Genomic DNA, 20,548 nt, shown 5'->3' on the forward strand with positions numbered 1-20,548 from the left:
ACTGATCTAGAGTCAGTGTGAGTCTGAGTGGAGGTGGTTAGACGTGTAATAACTGTTCTAGAGTCAGTGTGAGTCTGAGTGGAGGTGGTTAGACGTGTAATAACTGTTCTAGAGTCAGTGTGAGTCTGAGTGGAGGTGGTTAGAGGTGTAATAACTGATCTAGAGTCAGTGTGAGTCTGAGTGGAGGGGGTTAGAGGTATAATAACTGATCTAGAGTCAGTGTGAGTCTGTGTGGAGGTGGTTAGAGGTGTAATAACTGATCTAGAGTCAGTGAGAGTCGGAGTGGAGGGGGTTAGAGGGGTAATAACTGATCTAGAGTCAGTGTGTGTCTGAGTGGAGGTGGTTAGAGGAGTTTAAAATGGTGGAGTGACTCCAGCGAGTGAAGTGTGAGAGATTCCTGTAATAAAGTCCAGGTCACTGCTGCACTGCAGCTAAAGCATATTTTCGCAGTTCAGTAACAGCTCTCTGCAGCTGAAGGTGATCCAGTCACTGGAGCCAGTTTGATCACTTCCTTTATTTCCACACAGCACTGATGTGGTGGAAGATGGTGTGTGGCCAGTGAGAGCTCTGTAGATGAACAGAAGCCAGTGTGTTTCCCACCGCACAGCCAGAGAGGACCAGCCTACTTTTACATACAGTGTGCAGTAATGAGTGTTGTAGGGGTCTCCAGTGAAGACCCTCAGAGCCCAGTGGAAGACTGAGTCTCAGGGCGTGAGGATATTTACAGAATAGTGTCTATATTACACCACCGTAATCAGTTACTGATAATAAAGTCCTCTCCACGCTCCTGTTACTACTGTGTAAAGTATGCAGAGCCACAGCTGGACTACAGTCTGGAGGTGGAGAAGTGCACAGTGCTCCTGTGTGGTCAGTGGAGCTGAGAGAGTGGGCAGTGAGGGAGAAACAAGGAGGTGGTTTTAATGTTTTGGCTGATTGGTGTAAATCCTCTGCTGTGTGTAACACACTCTCAGTGTGAGGTCAGACACTCCTGTGTGTGGAATGTGGTTCTGTTCTGAGGAAGAAGTTGTTTTTGATGTGATTCACACACACACACACACACACACACACACACACACACACACACACACTCCAGGAAGGTAATCTGAGATGTCCTCAGATGCACTTGTGATATAATGTGAGTGATGTTCTCTGACTGGTTTCTCTTTGTACAGAAAAGGAAAGTGCAGCAGATGATCATTCAGCCTGGACTCCAGTGGAGAAGCGGAGTGTGTACAGGTGTGTAATTCACTTTTACAGTGGACTGGGAGAAGCAGAGATGGTGTGAGTGTGTGTATGAGCTGATGTGTGTGTTCTGTGTGTAGCTCTGGATTTCCTGATTCAGCTGAATGTGAGCTTTTCTAACTGAAGACTTTGAGACTGATTCAGAAACAGGTCACTGCTCTCAGCTCTGTGATGGACAGTGGGACTGATATTGAAATGTGTGTGTGAGAGTCAGGCTGAGGGCTGGGAGGCTGGGTGTGTGTGTGTGTGTGTGTGTGTGTGTGACTCTGTAAAACATCAGTAATTTGGACACAGATGTGATGTGGCGTTGTGTTTAGAGGATTATTTACAGTAAGATTTTTAATGTTTTAGAATTACAGCATTTATTTGTGTAAAACAGAGCAGCAGCAGTGGGCCGCTCCGATACTGGGCCGTGTTCATCACTTCTCTGTGTGAGTCCTGACTCTGTGGATTGTGACGACTGGGAGGGGCTGGGACTCATGGGGGAGCTCCCAGCATGCCTAGCGCCTCCCCTTGGACTGTTTGGGAGTTATTTTAAAAGGGGTTGGCTGTGTGTGTGTGTGTGTGTGTGTGTGTGTGTGTGTGTGTGTGTGTGTGTGTGTGTGTGTGTGTGTTTGGGCTTGTTGTGTGGTGTGTGTCAGAGATGGAGACAGTAGATTGAGACTTGAGACTCGTCTTGAAATGACTCAGACTCGAGTTGGAGGTTTCATGAACGATCTGTGTAATGTAATGTATTATTATTACTATTATTACTTTGTTGTTGTTTGTTTAGCGACCTGCATTCAGTTCCCTCCCTGTCACGTGCATCGAAGCCCATGCACATAGCCACAAATATCAGCACTGACCACAGCAGAGACAAGTCCATCCGCTGTAGCTGAGCCTTTTCTCGTTAAATTTGGTCAAAAACAATATGTCTTTATGAATAATCCTTGTTTAAATTTTACTGTATCTTTATTCATATTTTACTGTGCTCTCTGCAGCAAATCACAACCCACCGAATTAAAGGAATATTCTAATGTTATTGTTGCTGGGTCTTTATTAAAAATAAAATAAAAAATGTCCATTATTCTCAGTGACGCAGCCCAAACTAGTCCAAGCCCCCCTCAGCCATGTGCTAATTCCCCACGTGAGAGTCACGCACAAAGCACTCTTTCATTGTTCCACGGTTCCGTGAGTCAAACTAGGAGTCAGAGACACATGAGGCAACCTTTCGTTTTCACCAGACACATGCTGCACCAAACCCTTCGTGAAAAACGGGATTAAAAATACATCCTGCACAGACCTTTACTAACAGTTTTATTATTTCTTCACTGAGAACAATACGGAAGATGGTCCAAAGCATTTTGTTTTCATTTTAATTTGAGGTGTTTAGAACGTGGAAATGGCCAAGTTAAAGAATTTTCGTTTTGTTAAAAATATTGAGAAACGACAAACCTGTGAAACTCCTTAATCCAGGCTCCTGTCTCTCATTCATTCATTCATTATCTGTAACCCTTATCCAGTTCAGGGTCGCGGTGGGTCCAGAGCCTACCTGGAATCATTGGGCGCAAGGTGGGAATACACCCTGGAGGGGGCGCCAGTCCTTCACAGGGCAACACAGACACACACACACTCACACCTACAGACACTTTTGAGTCGCCAATTCACCTACCAACGTGTGTTTTTGGACTGTGGGAGGAAACCGGAGCACCCGGAGGAAACCCACGCAGACACAGAGAGAACACACCACACTCCTCACAGTCACCCGGAGGAAACCCACGCAGACACAGGGAGAACACAGCACACTCCTCACAGACAGTCACCCGGAGGGGGAATCGAACCCACAACCTCCAGGTCCCTGGAGCTGTGTGACTGTGACACTAACTTCTGCACCACCGTGCCGCCCCCTGTCTCTCATTTATAAGAAAATAAAACATGTGGACATTTGTATAAAGGGTTTTCTTCTGGTCAGCGCCTGAAGCCTCGTCCTTTGTGCACAGGTCAGTTCAGGAGTGTGATCTGTTCAGACTGATGTTAGATATAGGTGACATTATATAGTCAATGTGAACAGCAGAGCAGTAGAGATTTGGGCCACTTTTACCTGCTGTGTGAACGTAGCTTTAAGAGACTTGAGACTCGACTTGGACTTGACTCTGATTAGGAAAAATTGACTAATGAACATCTCTGGTGTGTGTCGAGGTGAGAGCAGTATCCACCGTCTGGAAGAGTCAGGTGACGGTGGATAAGAGCTCGGTGGGTCACTGTGCACAAAGCCCAAATACTGCTTTGGACACTTGTTCTGTTCCCTATGCCCTTGTTAGGGTGCAGTTAATAAAGAGTTAAAAAGGCAGTGCGGCTGTGTCTCAGTTCCCCACCTCCAGTGACGTCACAGTATTTGAATCTATTGATGGTCTCTGAGCTGCTTCAGATTCTGATCGTGGGGAACTGTGAGTGACTCACTGGTTTAGTGGAGGAGACAGGGCTGAGGACACAGAACTCCCCTCACTCAGTCTGGTCCCCGGTTCCCTATCAGCACCGCCCTAATGTCAAACCCCAGGTGGAGGAGGTGCTGGGGGATAAAGGAGGGGTCAGAGAGAGTGAGGGGAGGACGAGAGACGGACTGAGATGGTGTAGTTTTGTCCAGTGTTCTGTGTCCTGTCCTGCGGTCTGTGTTTTGTCCTGTGGTCTGTGTTTTGTCCTGCGGTCTGTGATTTGTCCTGCGGTCTGTGATTTGTCCTGCGGTCTGTGTTTTGTCCTGCGGTCTGTGTTTTATCCTGCGGTCTGTGTTTTGTCCTGCGGTCTGTGTTTTGTCCTGCGGTCTGTGATTTGTCCTGCGGTCTGTGTCCTCTCTTGCGGTCTCTGTTTTGTTCTGTGATCTGTGTCCTGTCCTGTTGTCTGTGTTTTATCCTGCAGCCTATGATTTGTCCTGCGGTCTTTGTCGTATCCTGTGGTCTGTGTTGTATCCTGTGATCTGTGTCCTGTGTGGTGTGTGGTTTGTTGTAAGTCATTCACAGTTAAACAGACGTCTCACTCTAAGAGAAACACAGGGAGGTACCTGAGTACAACGTGACTCCGCCCATGTTTAATCCATAATAAATCTCCAGCACTTCCTCCTGTGTGAGTCTGATCCAGTCCAAACTGGATTTAAATGAAAGTGAAAGTGCTGCTGTGAAGAGTTTGTGACGATCAGAAACAGAACAATACAGAGGTAAAATGATCATTTAATTTAATGACCTGAGGACTAAAGATATTTCAGTGTGTGTGTGTTTGTGTCTGTGTGTATGTAAGAGTGTGAATGTGAGTGTGTGTGTGAGAGAGAAAACATAAATCGAAAAGGACACAAGATGAAAACAGAATGTTAATGATCTCTGTACCACTTTAAAATAAGAATACACTTATAAAGGTTTATAAATGGTTTAAAAGACCCTTTGTTACATAGTTATTAATCAGGCTGTCATTATTAATCATTTGTAACACAGAGATAGGGAGTGTGACAGTGACCACTTTTGTGTCTCAAACTGAAAGTGTCAGAACTTACTGAAAACTTCAAGATAAGGAATAATCTCAGAGCTGAGAATGTGATTGTAGTCGTTTCACATGTTAATGTCCACACCACATTATCACTGACGTAGAGAAAGAACCTCTATTGGTTCAGTTATTAATAAATATGTGCTGAAGCAGGGTTAATGTCGACTGATGGAGAGGACACAGTGAGATCAAACACACAGCTATTGAACTATTAGAATTGTTTACAATGTTTATTGTTTCTGTCCTCATTTAGTCCTCATTAAGTCCTCAGAGTTCAAATGAAAGAGATACAAGTGTGGATCCCTGACCCATTTATCCACGTCACATTTATAAACAGAGCTCTGTGTCAGTCAGTGGAGGACTCCCTACATAGTGCACACCACAGATAACAAAACTAATAATACACACCGTAATTAGACACTAATTTAACAGGGAGATGTGAACCTTACAGTTCACTACAAATTACTGTCTACATACAACACACTACATGAGTGCGCAAACTGTTATTTCTGACCTACACTGTGCCCTCAGCTTCACTGCAGCATTGAAACCTCTCACTGATCACTCCCACTGTGGTCAGTTAGAGAGAGAGACAGACTTTTTTAACACACATTTATTATAAATCAATCCACATTTCAAAGCTGTACAATAATAAATATCATAATTAAACCAAAAAGGTTAAATAAATAAATAAATAAATAAATGTGTAAAAGATCACAAATTAAAACACTGCAACAGTAAAAAACAGAAACCATTTTAAATGAAATCAGGTGCAAATAAGAGTTCCCCTTCCTCCACTGAGCAGACTGCGTCCCCACAACACCACTCTGACTCCAACGAGTCCAAGTCATTCATGCTTTTATAAAAGTTAAAATCAATCTTTATTCTCGCTCTAATCAGCCTCGTGAAAATCTGCATGGCGTCACAATCCTCATCCAGTGTGACTTTGTTTTTCCTGCTCAAGTAAATAGTGAGTTTTGCTTGACCCAGGACAAAGTTCATTAATTGGCGTTTATGTTTTCGGACGTATTTAACCCCGAGGATAAAATGGAGAATTCTCCATTGAAGGTCAGCTGTTTTTTTGGCTAAAGGTGGTTTGTATAAGACCCTCCATTCTGGCTTTGTGTCATTACCCAACACTAACTCCCTGCGCCACGGAGAGTCAGTTCTACCATCCAGCTTTTTCTTGTTCAGGGCCTTTACACAAGCTTTGTATAAGAGTTTTCCACTAGCCATCCCCATGACTATGCTGGTCTCCCCCTTACACTCCAGGAGCGAGCCCCCACAGTCGCCCAAGTTTGGAGCGATGGTGCACGTAGGGAATGGTTCCTTCTTCTCCGGCTCAGTTCCAGTGGTGGAGTTGTTCAGGAGAAGCCAGTCCTCAGCAGTGAGGGCTGATCTCCACCTCTGTAAGAGTTGAAAGACCACACATAGTGATCTCATTCCCAGCCGTGCAGCTAAAGTCTCCCCGTCAGTGAGTCCTGGACCAGCCGACTCCACCAGACGTCTCAGCTTCGTAATTCCCGACAGGATCTGGACAAATCATTGGAGATATGGTTAAAAATATCTAGCCGGGCTCCATGAACAAGAGGTTCTTCTAATAACCAGTAAAGAGACGAGCAGTTCTCTCGGCGCAAAGTAAAAAACTCCCATATTTTAAAAAGGCCCTTGTAAAATGTTGGTATTCTGTTAAGATCTAGTTTCTTAACATCCACTAAAAACAGGGCCCTATCCAGGTGTAGACCCCCCACTGTCTGTAGAACTTTACTGACAGGTTCTCTCCAGACTATGTCCTCAGGGCCAGAAAGGAGTCTCTCAATAAACTGCAGCCTGTAGGCAGCAGTTCTACTGGCCAGATGGATCAGCCCCTGCCCACCTTCTTCCTTAGGCAAGTGAAGGACTGCCTGTGATAACCAGTGCAGACCGTCCCAAAAAAAGTCCACCAGCACCGCCTGGATATCTGCCAGTAGATTTGGGGGTGGGTCCACACAGGCCAGTTTGTGCCAGAGTGAGGATGCAGCCAGGTTGTTAATAATCAGTACCCGTCCCCTATGTGACATTTTAGGAACCAGCCAGTTCCACTTCATTAACCGTCCCTTTACCTTTTCAAGAACCCCCTCCCAGTTCTTGTTCATAAAATCTCTGTCTCCTAGGTACACCCCTAGATGCTTAAACCCCCTTCTTCCACACCAGTCCATCAGGAAGCCTGGGCTCTGTACCTCCCCACTCTCCGACTAAAAAAGCCTCACTCTTGCCCCAGTTAGTTTTAGCAGACGATAAAACCTGGCAGTCATTTAAAATATTAATTAAAACATTCACCTCTGTCTGTGAGCTGACCAAGGCCACAAGGTTGTCTGCATACGCAGACACACAGAACGAGGTGCTACAGTCAGGAATCTTAAAACCAGTGATCTGTTCTCTGATTTTACATAAGAGGGGTTCTATAGCAATACTGTAGAGGAACCCAGACAGAGAACAGCCTTGTCTAATACCCCTGTGTACTTTAAAAGGGGTGCACAAACCACCGTTAACCTTTGGTACACTCTCAATGTCACTGTACAACACCTTGATCATGGCCATGAAACCAGGGTTGAACCCAAAGTTCTCCATGACTTTCCACAGATACCCGTGTTCAACCTGGTCCAATGCCTTTTCCTGGTCCAGAAATAGGAACCCAGTTTTCAGCTGCAATAGTCCGGAGATGTCCAAAAGTGCTCGAATTAGATGTACATTATCAAAGATAGACCTGCCAGGTACACAGTACGTTTGGTCATGATGAATGACCTGCTCCATAACCTTTCCCAGCCTCGCAGCTAATGCTTTTGAGAGCAGTTTATAGTCAGTACACAACAGAGAAATCGGCCGCCAGTTCTTCAGGTCAGCCAGGTCTCCCTTCTTGGGCAGGAGAGTGAGGACAGCTCTTCGACAGCTCAGCGGAAGCCTCCCTTCCGTCAAGCTGCTTCTGAGAACATCTAACAAGTCCTGTCCCAACACTGACCAAAAGGACTTGTAAAAGTCCACAGGGAGACCATCGATGCCTGGTGCCGTCCCCTTCTCCACACCTTGGAGAGCAGCGTACAGTTCTCCCAGGGACAGCTCTCTGTCCAGGATTTCTGCAGACTGCTCTGACATCTGAGGTAGACTCTGAAGAAAACTGTCTTCTAAGTCGTGTGACCCCACTTTCTCACTGTTGTACAGTTTAGAATAAAAGCTGACTGTCTGCCTGCGAATCTCAGTGGGATCAGAGGAGAGATCTCCTGATTCTGTTCGCACAGCATGCATCAACCTTTTCTGTCCATTTTTCTGCTCCAGGCCGAAAAACAACTTAGAGGGAGCATCCATTTCTGTCACGTTTTTAAAACGTGAGCGGACCAGCGCCCCCTGTACTGTAGCCCCCAGCAGGTCCGCCTTTTGAGAACTTTAATATGCTCTCGATTTCCTGTGGTTGCCCCTGAAGTCTGGAGCTCCACTATCTCAGTCTCCAGAGCTTTAAGAGATCTGGCGATGTCCCTCGTGACATTGAGAGTGTACTGCTGACAAAACACCTTTGTTTGTATTTTAGCCTTCAACTGTAACAAGGAGCTAAAAGATGGCTTCTGTGTTCTAAAAGTCTTCCAAAAGAAAGTAAAAGATTCTCTAAAATTAGCATCATCTACGAGAGCAGTATTAAAATGCCAATAAGCGCTACGGGGTTTCACACAGGACTTTACTGACAACACACTGAACCATACAGTGGTCTGAAAACCCGACAGGAGAAATTAGACACTGTGAAAAGACAGTTTTGTGATGTTTAAAAACATAAAAACAGTCTAGTCTCGCAGACGATATCATATTATCTTTAAAATGAGACCATGTGTACTGTCTCTGTCCTGTGTGTGTGTGTGAGAGAGAGACAGAGAGAGAGGTAGAGAGAGAGAGAGAGAGAGAGACAGAGAGAGAGAGAGACAGAAAGAGAGAGACAGAGAGAGAGAGAGAGAGAGAGAGACACACAGATTTTTTTGATTTTTAAAAACATAACATTTATTCAACCGTCCATAAACACATAAATCAGTAAACAAACACAGAACGACATCACAGACATAAACGCAGTATCAATTAAACATTCAGCTCAAAGGGCTTGTGAAAATCAGCTCTCCCTCCTCAACCCTGCACAGGATATCATTGTAACACCATTTCCAGCTCAAAACCTTCAATGTTATTCAAAGTTTTGTAAAAACCAAACTCAAAGAAAATTCTGGACTTTACAAGGGACAAGAAAAGAGGCAAAACCTCCTGACCAGATCTGTCCTCCATTTTATTTCTCCTGGAGTTGTATATCGCCAGTTTTGCCTGACCCACTATGAAATTAAGCAGCTGCCACCTAACATGGTCTTTTTGTTTATAACCAGCCCCAAAAATAAAAGCACAAGAGTTAAAACTTTCCCCACATTTCAAAAATAAAAACTCAAGTGTCAGAAAAAGGGATTTAAGCCTTGAACAGTCTAAAAAACAGTGAAAGATGGTCTCTCTGAGCCCACAAAAAGCACACCTATCACTGACTTCTGGATTGATCACAGAAACAAAAGAGTTCACCGCTATGACCCCATGTAGGATCCTCCACTGGAGATCCCCAGACCTCTTAGTTAGTGGTTGTTTATATAAAACCCTCCAGACAGGCTGCCTTTCCGTCCCTACCCCCAGCTTGTCCCTCCACACCGTGTCTGGCCGTCCATTCAGTACTGCTTTATTCAACACTTTAACACAGCATTCATATAAAACACGGCCTGACACAGTGTGAAGGTCCACGTCCTGCAAGCCCGAGAGGTCTAACAAAGGGCCCGATACTCCATCTAAGTCAGGAGTAAGAGCAGTACGTGGGAAAAGGTCCCCCTTGTTGGGCATTATACTCCCATTACTGTAATTTTCCAACAAGGACAGTTCCTCCAAAGACAGCCTGTCCTTCCACAAGTCCGTGATGGCTTCAGCTTGACGGAGTGACCTCAGCCCCAGTACAGAGGCAACATTCTGGATGTCGTTTAAGCCTGGCCCTAACAAACCCACCAGGTCCCCCAATGTCACTGTTCCAGAGTTACTGAGCATTAAGGCAAGGCCCGGTACACCATCTCCAGACACGTCCAACCGAGCCCATTTTACTATCGGCTCTTCCAACAGCCAAAAAAGTGAGGCAGTAGTCTCCAGTCTGTGCTTCTTAAAAAGTCCCCACATTTTAAAAAGCCCCCGATAAAAAAGGGGTAATCCAGCAAGGTGCAGTCTTTTATAGTGTGTAAAAAACAGTGCAGTGTCCAAACCGAGTCCATCGACCTTGCGCAGGATGGTGCAGGCCACTTCTCTCCACACTAGATCAGCAGGGCCAGCCAGAAGTCTCTGCAGGAACTGCAGTCGGAAAGTCGCCATCCTACTCGCAAGGTGCACCAGGCCTTGCCCTCCTTCCTGTCTGGGAAGATAAAGGACACCTTGTGGAATCCAATGGAGCCTGTCCCAGAAAAAGTCCACAAGGAGCGCTTGTATCCGCGACAATAAGCCCACAGGAGGATCCACACAGGACAACCGGTGCCACAGCACTGATGCCACCAGGTTGTTAATTACCAACACCCTCCCCCTGAAAGATAGTTGCCCATGTATCCATTTCCACCTCGACAGCCGACCCATCAGTTTCTCGATCACACCATCCCAGTTTTTCTGCTGCACAGTGTCATCCCCAATAAAAACCCCAAGATATTTTATTCCCCCTCTTTTCCAGACTAAATTACCTGGTAAAGAAGGCAGCCCCCCGGTCCACTGTCCTACTGCCAGAGCTTCGCTTTTGTTCCAATTCACCGTCGCAGCTGAAATTACTCCAAAATCTTGAACAATAGAAACAAGTTTTCCGATGTCTTTCTGCCCCCTTACCATTACCATTACATCGTCTGCGTATGCCGACAATTGATATCGAAACTGTCCCAGTGCTATACCTTCAATTTCAGATCGAAGCTTGTGTAGCAGAGGCTCAATAGCCAGGGAGTATAACATTCCTGACAAGGCACAACCCTGACGTATGCCCCGACAGACCCCAAAGGGAGCACTCAATCCACCGTTAATTTTTAGCATACTCTCAATGTTTCTATACAGTACTCGTATCATATTGATAAAAGATGGCCCAAAACCCAATAATTGAAGAGTGCGCCACAGATGGTGATGTTCCACTCTGTCGAAAGCTTTTTCCTGGTCTATGGATATGAGACCGACATCAATCCCTTGAGTTCTGAAAACAGCTAAAATATCTCTAATTAAAAAGACATTATCATGTATAGACCTGCCAGGCACACAGTAGGTCTGGTCCTGATGGATTACCTGCCCCATCACATCCCTCAGTCTGGTAGCCAAAGCTTTGGAGAAGATCTTAAGGTCGGTGCAAAGAAGACTCACTGGTCGCCAGTTTTTAATGTCCTGCAAATCACCCTTCTTAGGCAGCAGGGTGATCACCGCCCTCCTGCAGCTTAGGGGCAAGAGACCATCAGCCAAGCTCTCATTGAGAACTGCCAGCAGATCTGAACCCACCTCTGTCCAAAAGGCCTTATAAAACTCCACCGGTAGGCCATCTATACCAGGGGCAGTACCACCCTTCATGCCCTGTAAAGCAGCATGAAGCTCCTGCTCTCCCAGTGGTCGTTCCAGTTCATCACTAGAGCATGTAGAGATCTTTGGTAGTCCTTCATAAAAACCTGCCGCCAGTTCCCCATCGTCTCTACGCTCACTCTCGTACAACTCAGCATAAAAACGTACAGCCCGCTTACGGATCTCAGTGGGTTCAGTCAGCTCCTGTCCATCTTCAGCACGCAGGGAATGCATAAACCGGCATTGACCATTCTTCCTTTCCAGACTGAAAAAGAATTTTGATGGGGCATCCATCTGTGTTAGATTCTGGAACCGAGAGCGAACCAGAGCCCTCTGTGCCCTGACACCCAGGAGATCGCCAAGAGCATCCGTTTTAGATTTCAGAACCCGGGCATGATCCCGGTCTCCAGTGCAGTTCATCTGCCTTTGAATTTCTAAAAATTCACTTTCTAATTTTTTTATAGTCTGAGTAATATGCCGCGAAACATTGAGAGTATACTGCTGGCAGAGCTGCTTAATTTCAACTTTCCCATAATCCCACCACCCTCGCAGATTATAAAATAACTGTTTTTGAGTTCTAAAACTAGTCCAAAAAACAGTAAAAGCTTTTTTAAAATTCATGTCTGACAACAGGGAGGTGTTAAAATGCCAGTAAGCACTTTTAGGCTTAAGGTTTGCAATAAAAAACGAACATAAAACCAAACTGTGGTCTGAAAAATGGACCGGCGTAATTCCACACCCTTTAAATATATTAAGATGATGTTTAAAGCAGTAAAACCGATCTAGTCTGGCCAGCGCCACATAACCGTCCCTCACATGGGCCCATGTATACTGTCGAACTTTCTCATTAAAAGCTCTCCACACATCAAGCAAATCATGAGCAGACAATAGCTCTCTAAGAGTGCGCTGAGATGCAGCGTGAGGTTCGGTGTGATTCCTGTCCGTATTATCATCCTCAGTGCAGTTAAAATCGCCCCCCATGATCAGATAGTCTTCAGAGTTGAGTGTTTTTAAAGCTGTGTTAACAGTGTTAAGAAAAACCACCCTCTCAGCTCCAGAAGTGGGAGCATAAATATTAAAAATGGCAAATTTAAACCGCTCAAACTGAGCACGTGCAAAAACATACACCTCCCTTCCATCACCTGCTCAACCTCACACGAGACCGGCAAGAAATGCTTGGCAAAAAGAACAGCCACCCCACCTCTAGTCGAGCTCATGTGGCTAAAATAAACGTCCCCTTCCCATTACTTCTTCCAGTCAACTTCATTAGCGCCGTCACTGTGCGTCTCTTGGACAAGCACAATATCCATGCCCTTCTGTCTAATCAATTCAAATAACAGAGCTCTTTTTCGTACGTCCCGCGCCCCATTTAGGTTCAGAGAGCCGATCTTAACTCTACTCATAAAAAGAGGGAGAAGGTTAAGGACAAGCAGCAACAAAGTAAAAAGCAGAAAATAACTACGAAGTTTCAAAACCATCATCTTTTTGAAGTTCCGTTCTCAATTTTTTAACCAGTTTCTTAAGTCTGTAGATTTCCTGTGCCGTAAATTTATCTGCACTATCCCCTCTCATAAAAGCCTGTACAGAGTCAATGAACAATTTACGATCGGGAAAGTACTCTTCTACAACAACCCCTTTCATATTTTTGGTCTTATGCAGAAAAGACCGTATCTTCTTAAACGCATAAACACTTCTCCTACTCCTTTGACTCGAAGCGTCTGGCAGATCACCGTCAGAATCATCCAGAGCAGAACCAGTCACAGACCCAGAGTCCTCCACATCCTGTACTTTCCCTTTTTTAACACCTGCCTTGGCCCTCCTCATTTTCCTTTTTCCTGACTGCACTCTGAACACAGCCTCCTCCGATACTGAGTCTGTCTCCATGGCCTCCCCTTCCACAACTAAACCAGCAGTAGCTTTAGGTTCCTCACGTCCCTGATCTTTAGCCGCAACGTCATCAGGCAACGCAGCACAACCGGAGACCACCAATCCACTGCCAGAACTAACGTCAGCATTTGCAACTGAGGTAGGGTTCTCCCCTGCACTAACAGTTCTGTTACCTGTCTTTTTTTTCCCTGGACTGCTCGGTCCAGCCTCAGCCCTACCCTCTGCAGTAGGCTCAGGCCCAGACCCAGCCCCACCCTCTACTGTAGGCTCTGACCCAGTCCCAGACCCAGCCCCACCCTCTACTGTAGGCTCTGACCCAGTCCCAGACCCAGCCCCACCCTCTACAGTAGGCTCTGGCCCAGTCCCAGATTCAGCCCCACCCTCTACGGTAGGCTCAAGCCTATTCCCAGACCCAGCCTCACCCTCTACGACAGGCTCAGGACCAGGCCCAGGCCCAGACCCAGAACCAGCCCCACCCCCCGCAGTAGGCTCAGTCTCTTCTCTGGAGGGCTCAGACCCAGTCCCAGCCCCTGCACCGGCCCCATCAGGAATAGGGCCAGATACCCTAGATGAGCTTTCACCTGCCCCAAAGGGACATGAACGCCTTAAGTGCCCTTCCTGTCCACACCCAAAACACTTCATCGTGGCAGATGTTGCAAAAATAGTGTAATCAAAGCCATCAATTCTAAATTTAAAAGTCACATTCAGTTCTTCAACACCATCCTTTAAGATCATGAACAGCTGGCGTCTGAAGCTGACAACGTGTCTCAGTAAAGGGGACTTAGAACCTAGTGGGATCATTCTAATCTCGGACATAATCTGTCCGAACTGGGCCAACTCTGCAGTCAGCGCCTCATCTGTAATAAACGGTGGAACGTTAGACAGAGTGATCTTTTTAGCAGGTCGTGTGAGGGGCAGCACAGGTGTAAATGTGCCCTGAATCACCACACCATTCTGGACCATAGTGTTAACTTTCTCGACGCTATCCAAAAAGATCACAACTGCACTGTTCATTCTAGCAGCAGACAACACACTTTCATGACCAACCACCTCCGCCACAGCCATGCTGCACTCATCCACTGAACACCTCACCCCGGGGGCTATTTTTATACTGTGTTTGCGAGCAAGTCGTTGAAGACGAGCTTTCTCCGTCGCCGCCATAGCAACCGGCCAAAACGCCGGCATCGGCGCCACGCGCACCACGCGCTAAACCCAAAAACACACTTGAATAAACACGAACAATAACTAAACTAACGAACAACCAACAAAGATAGAAAAAGATAGAAAAGTTCAGAATTCGCTCACCAAACAAACCGCCAAACTCACTCACACACCTCCACTCACACTCGCGCATGCGCACAGAGAGAGAGAGAGAGAAAGAGAGAGAGAGAAAAGACAGAGAGAGAGAGACACAGAGAGAGAGAGAGACACAGAGAGAGAGAGAGAGACACAGAGAGAGAGAGAGAGAGAGAGAGAGACAGAGAGAGAGAGAGAGAGAGAGAGAGAAAGAGAGAGAGAGAGAGAGAGAGAGAAAGAGAGAGAGACACAGAGAGAGACACACAGGGAGAGAGAGAAAGAGAGAGACACACAGGGAGAGAGAGAGAAAGAGAGAGACAATGAGACCATGTGTACTGTCTCTGTCCTGTGTGAAGGCTCCTCCAAACATCACACAGGTCAGTGGCCAGCACAATCTCCGTCAGCGAGAGGCAGGATGTGGTTCTATGTGGTTCCTGTGTAAACTGTCAGTAGTGCAGTTAAAATCACCCCCAAAATTAAAAACTCCTCTGAGTTGATGCTCTCTAATACATTGTGCAGTGTATTTAAAAAGACCACTCTCTCAGGCCCCAGAGTCGGTGCATAACACAAATAAAAATAAAAACATCACGGTCAAAACATGCTCTTACTTTTAAAAGCCTCCCTCTTACCACTTCCTCAACATCATAAGAACAGGGAATAAAACTCAGTGCAAATAAAAGGCCCACCCCACCACTGAGAGAGGTGTTATGGCTTAAAATGCTGAGCCCCTCCCACTCCTTGGTCCAGTCTGCTCCATTGCCCTCATCACTGTGTGTTTCCTGGAGAAGAACCACATCAAGTCTTTTCTGTTTTATTAATTCAAAAACTTTGGCTCTTTTCACACAGTCCCTCACACCGTTCACATTCAGAGTCGCGATCTTAAACCCCTCCATTAAAAGAGAATTTAAAGAAACCCACTCCATAAGAAAAACCAACCCAGTTAAGAGTGAACAGAACCTCTGTAAATCAGTCTTCATTGTTACTCTCCCTTTTTAATTTGGTTAGTAACTTTTTTACGAAACAGTTCTAACTCAATGAAGGCCCCGGCTTTTCTAAAGTGAGTCACATTGTGGACAAACTGTGGACCATCTGAGAAATGGTCAGTGACCTGCACCCCCTGTAGCCCTTTGGTGCGCTTCAGAAAGGACTTAATGTCATCAATGGAATAAACAGTGGGTAAAGCGTCTTCCTGAGACCCGAGAGACCACCCTGAGTCAGAGTGTCCCCCATCACTGTCTGAGTCCTCCACAAGTCTGACCTGTTTAGTAGCTTTTCTCCCAGCGCGCTCCTTCTTTCTTTTGGTGGGAGCTTTAAAAACCGGGTCTACTTCCATTTCTGAGGATTACATTAACACTGGGGCCCTTACCTTTTTAGGCAGAACGTGGTCACCTTCTCAATGAGTCCGTCTCGTTCAAGGGGCTCCCTCATAGTCACGGTCTTCTTTACTGCGGTACTGTTCACTGCAGCTGGCGAGGCCGCAGATTTTCCCGCCGCAGCTGACGACTCCTCCGTTGCCGCTGTTGGTGTCGACTCCTCCACTGCTGGTGTCGACTCCTCCACTGCTGCCGCTGGTGTCGACTCCTCCGCAGCCGCCGCTGGTGTGGACTCCTCCGTAGCGGTTGATGACTGGCTCCTCCACTGGAAAAGTGGCTTGTCTACATGGTGCTGAAGGACGGGGTTGGTGTCGACTCCTCCGCTGCTGTTATCGATTTCTCCACTGCCGCCGCTGGTGTCGACTCCTCCGCAGCCGCCGCTGGTGTGGACTCCTCCGTAGCGGTTGATGACTCCTCCACTGCCACTGGAGGTTCTACTTGGCTAGGAGTCTCAGCTGGAGTACTCACGGCAGGTGTAGATCCAGTCGGTCTGTCTCCATCGGCACGTTTGTCTTAGGGGGGCCATTTCTAACGTTCCCAGCCCGTTAGTTCTTATGCTCGTGCCCGCGTCTTTCCACACTTCAGGGCAAGGCTGTGGACAATGAGGTGACCAGTTTGTCCACAGCCAAAGCATTTGGTTTCAGAGTCTGTTGACACGAACACTGCGTAATCGACCCCGTCCACCCTTAGTTTAAAACCCGTCCAATTCTTCAACCCCGTCCTTCAGCACCATGTAGACAAGCCACTTTTCCCACCGCCGAACAGCACTCCTCCACGCTCACTTTACAGTCCACTTTAACGCCGTGGAGGTAAACTCTCGTAGATTTTATTGTTAGGAGCCGCCATGCTTCCAGCAAACAGCCGGAGGCAGGCTCCACGCGGCAGAAAATTTCACTAAACCGCGCACACGGACTAAATAAACCGTAGATGTTTCTACGGCAAATTGAATTAAGTAATAAATAAAGTTTTCAGGTAAAAAGCCAAAAAAAAAACGCTCACACGTTAGTCTCGCACCGCCACTCAACACCGCACATGCGCAGAGAGAGAGAGCAGATTGTGGTCAGTGAGAGAGAGAGACGTAGAGAGTGAGTAGACTGGTCAGTTAGAGAGAGAGAGAGAGAGCGCAGACTGTGGTCAGAGAGAGAGAGAGAGGTAGAGAGTGAACAGACTGTGGTCACTTAGAGAGAGAGAGAGAGAGCAGACTGTGGTCAGTTAGAGAGAGAGCAGACTGTGGTCAGAGAGAGAGAGAGAGGTAGAGAGTGAACAGACTGTGGTCACTTAGAGAGAGAGAGAGAGAGCAGACTGTGGTCAGTTAGAGAGTGAGCAGACTGTGGTTAGAGAGAGAGAGAGAGAGAGAACAGACTGTGGTCAGTTACGTCGTGGCTGATCAGCACAGACTCTGTGGTGGATGATTGAGGACAGAACGGCTCCAGACTCTAAACTACTGCAGGATGTACACTGTGCTGTGTGTAAAGCAGCACACACTCAGAGACACGAGGTCTGTCCTGCTGCGTCAGAACATCACTGTGGTCTATTCCCACTCTGTTTAGAGGAGGTTTGTACTGGAGTCAGTGAGAGACACAAGTGAATCTGGATGAAGCTCTGTCTCATAAAGAGTGAGTGACTGACACTGTGTGATGTCAATACACTTAAATATATTACAGTTAATGTGCTCTTTATTTTCTGATGGTTTTCTATTTTACAAATAAACACATGTTTCATAAACACATAAATACACTAAATTCCTGAATATAGATTTCAGTAAAACTTTATATTGATCTTGTGAAAACAACATAATTAAAATGTTAATTCCTGATATATTCATACACTAAAGTTTAATTTAATGAAGTGGAGTCAGTGACTCCTCAGGCTCCATACGGTCAGTGGATCTTTAGAGTAGTTCCTCGTTGGTTCAGTTGAGTTCAGACAGCAGCACTGTGCTGTTTCTACAGTTTAGACCTGCTCCTGTTTTGTTGTAGGGATCATTCATGTCTTGTGTAGTGTAATGAGTGTGGGTCAGTCGTCTTGTAACTGTCCAGGGACTGCAGTAGGAAATGATCCACACTGTTAAACTGACCCGTTTACAGAAGTGTTTATTAATGTGCTCTGTTCCTGTAAATCTACACCCAGTAAAGCAGAACCTTCACTGTTCTTTCAGGATGAAGTTTCTCAGTGGGACTCTGAGTGTGATCCTGATCATCTCTGGCTTCATGGAGACTGCAGCAGGTACATGTCCACGTTACTGAACCAATCTGAGAGTAAGAAATTATATTATAGAGTTTAATTCACTGGCTGATACTTTTGATTTTTTTCTTTTGTTATAATTTTTCCCAAATTAGAGGCACATCTTGCTGAATGTTACCTTTTATATTATGTAGAAGAAATAGCTATAATAATAAACTCTTCATCTATACATACATATATATGAGAAAAGTGTAATATGTGGGAGGATCTTAATAAGGAATGAGAAAATGAGACTTAAGTTAAGCCTTAAATGTTCCCACATTCTCAGTTCCTATGTGAAAAGAATTGTTCCCACATCATATTAATTCATTCAGACATTCATTCATTATCTGTAACCCTTATCCAGTTCAGGGTCGCGGTGGGTCCAGAGCCTACCTGGAATCATTGGGCGCAAGGCAGGAACACACCCTGGAGGGGGCGCCAGTCCTTCACAGAGCAACACACACACATTCACTCACACACTCACACCTACGGACACTTTTGAGTCACCAATCCACCCACCAACGTGTATTTTTGGACTGTGGGAGGAAACCGGAGCACCCGGAGGAAACCCACGCAGACACAGAGAGAACACACCACACTCCTCACAGACAGTCACCCGGAGGAAACCCACGCAGACACAGAGAGAACACACCACACTCCTCACAGACAGTCACCCGGAGGAAACCCACGCAGACACAGAGAGAACACACCACACTCCTCACAGACAGTCACCCGGAGGAAACCCACGCAGACACAGGGAGAACACGCCACACTCCTCACAGACAGTCACCCGAAGGAAACCCACACAGACACAGGGAGAACACACCACACTCCTCACAGATAGTCACCCGAAGGAAACCCACACAGACACAGGGAGAACACACCACACTCCTCACAGACAGTCACCCGGAGTGGGAATCGAACTCACAACCTCTAGGCCCCTGGAGCTGTGTGACTGCGACACTAACCTGCTGCACCAGTGTGCCGCCCCATTCACAGACATGAGAATCTTATTAATTTAATAGACTGAGTTAATAATATATAAAACTTGTACTCTTTCTGAAGTAGGAGTTGTCAGGACTCTTTCCACCCCTGCCCTGCACAGAGAAGTCTATCTCCAGTCAGCCTTGTCCTATTTTAGTGTTTTCTTTTCTTGCTTTTTGGTTTTTCTTGTGTTTTGTTTCACCACAGATTTTGTCATCAGTGCGTATGCCGTGTGCAGTTAGCCGTCTCCTGAGTTTGGAGACATTTACACCTTAAGTGATCAGTAACAACAAAAATGAGACAATATTACCCTCCTATGGAGCAAGAATAGGGCATCATCCTTATCTCGGTTCATGCTTTTCAAAATTTAGAGTCTCTCCGTTGTCTAAAATTACTCCAGTTTCCTCTGCTGTGAGCAGAGAAAGAGAGAGAAAGAGTGAGAGTTAGGTATGAGATTGAACCCATATTTTAGCATAACAATATTGTAATTTACTTTCTGAACTCAGTAGCGACACTGTGTTTACATCGCCTGATAAAACCGTTAATATGTCACTAGACCCTGGTGAATTATGGAAGCAATATGTATATTGTACATGTTTTAAACTGCAATTCAAAAAGTAGAAATCCTTGCAGAAATGCTAGCAGTCGGCCCCTGTGCTGTACTGTGATTGGCCGATAAGAGGCTTGAGTTTGAAACAAACACTCAGACAAATCTCATTTGGCTGCTTCTGACAGAAAGCTGTGATTTATATTAAAGAGTGGTCACTGATTCTTTGCTCTGTAGCCTTTAGTCTCTTTACATTTTCTTGGAGAATAGTTTTTCTTGTGTGTGTGTGAGTGTGAGTTTGAGCTGGTTAATTACAGACATTTGTTTTACACCATTTTTTCCTGGTTTACCAGCATCTAACTCTATAAGAATATAACAGACCAGATATTTAATATATTATTTTACTTTGCAGTAAGTCAGAATCTGTTTCACTGGAACAGAGCAAAAGAACTCAAACTGCATTTTTGTACAGAACTATTAATGTATTAATAATATTATGTTGTTGTTCTTCATTTCAGGGAGCCTTAAAGTAGTTGGTCCAGATGTTCCTCTAGTGGTAGAATATAGTACAGACCAGGTTCTGCCCTGTTCTCTCCAACCCAACATCAGTGCTGTGGATATGAGAGTGGAGTGGATCAGAATATATCAGGGTGAGGTCGACAGACTGGTTCATGTGTATGAAGATCATGAAGATAATTATGATCAGCAGATGGAGTCGTACAGAGGGAGGACAGCTCTGTTTAAAGAAGAGCTGAAGAGAGGGAACACATCACTGAAACTCTACTCAGTCCGATCTACTGATGAAGGAGATTACCAGTGTTACGTTGAGGACAAATCAATTTCCTGGTACGATGACGCCACTCTTCATGTAGAAGTTATAGGTGAGTGTAAT

At 45.7% G+C, this 20,548-nt stretch overlaps 1 protein-coding gene across 3 annotated transcripts in view; it reads left to right on the plus strand.

Moving 5' to 3' along the window:
* Positions 1-20,548, plus strand: part of LOC136699109 (uncharacterized) — a 73,237-nt gene that overhangs the window by 21,239 nt on the left and 31,450 nt on the right. Inside the window, exons 2-4 of one of the 3 annotated variants that reach the window (XM_066673570.1) lie at positions 1,173-1,236; positions 18,058-18,125; positions 20,175-20,537. In XM_066673570.1, the coding sequence (XP_066529667.1) occupies positions 18,059-18,125; positions 20,175-20,537 (430 nt within the window). In that variant the 5' untranslated portion in view covers positions 1,173-1,236; position 18,058. Of the gene's footprint in view, positions 1-1,172; positions 1,237-4,352; positions 4,430-18,057; positions 18,158-20,174; positions 20,538-20,548 lie in introns of those variants that run through there. The other 2 variants (XM_066673572.1, XM_066673571.1) reach the window with 2 other exon arrangements.

This window comes from Hoplias malabaricus, chromosome 6 (genome assembly GCF_029633855.1).
Source record: "Hoplias malabaricus isolate fHopMal1 chromosome 6, fHopMal1.hap1, whole genome shotgun sequence".
In the NCBI taxonomy this organism is placed as follows: domain Eukaryota; kingdom Metazoa; phylum Chordata; class Actinopteri; order Characiformes; family Erythrinidae; genus Hoplias; species Hoplias malabaricus.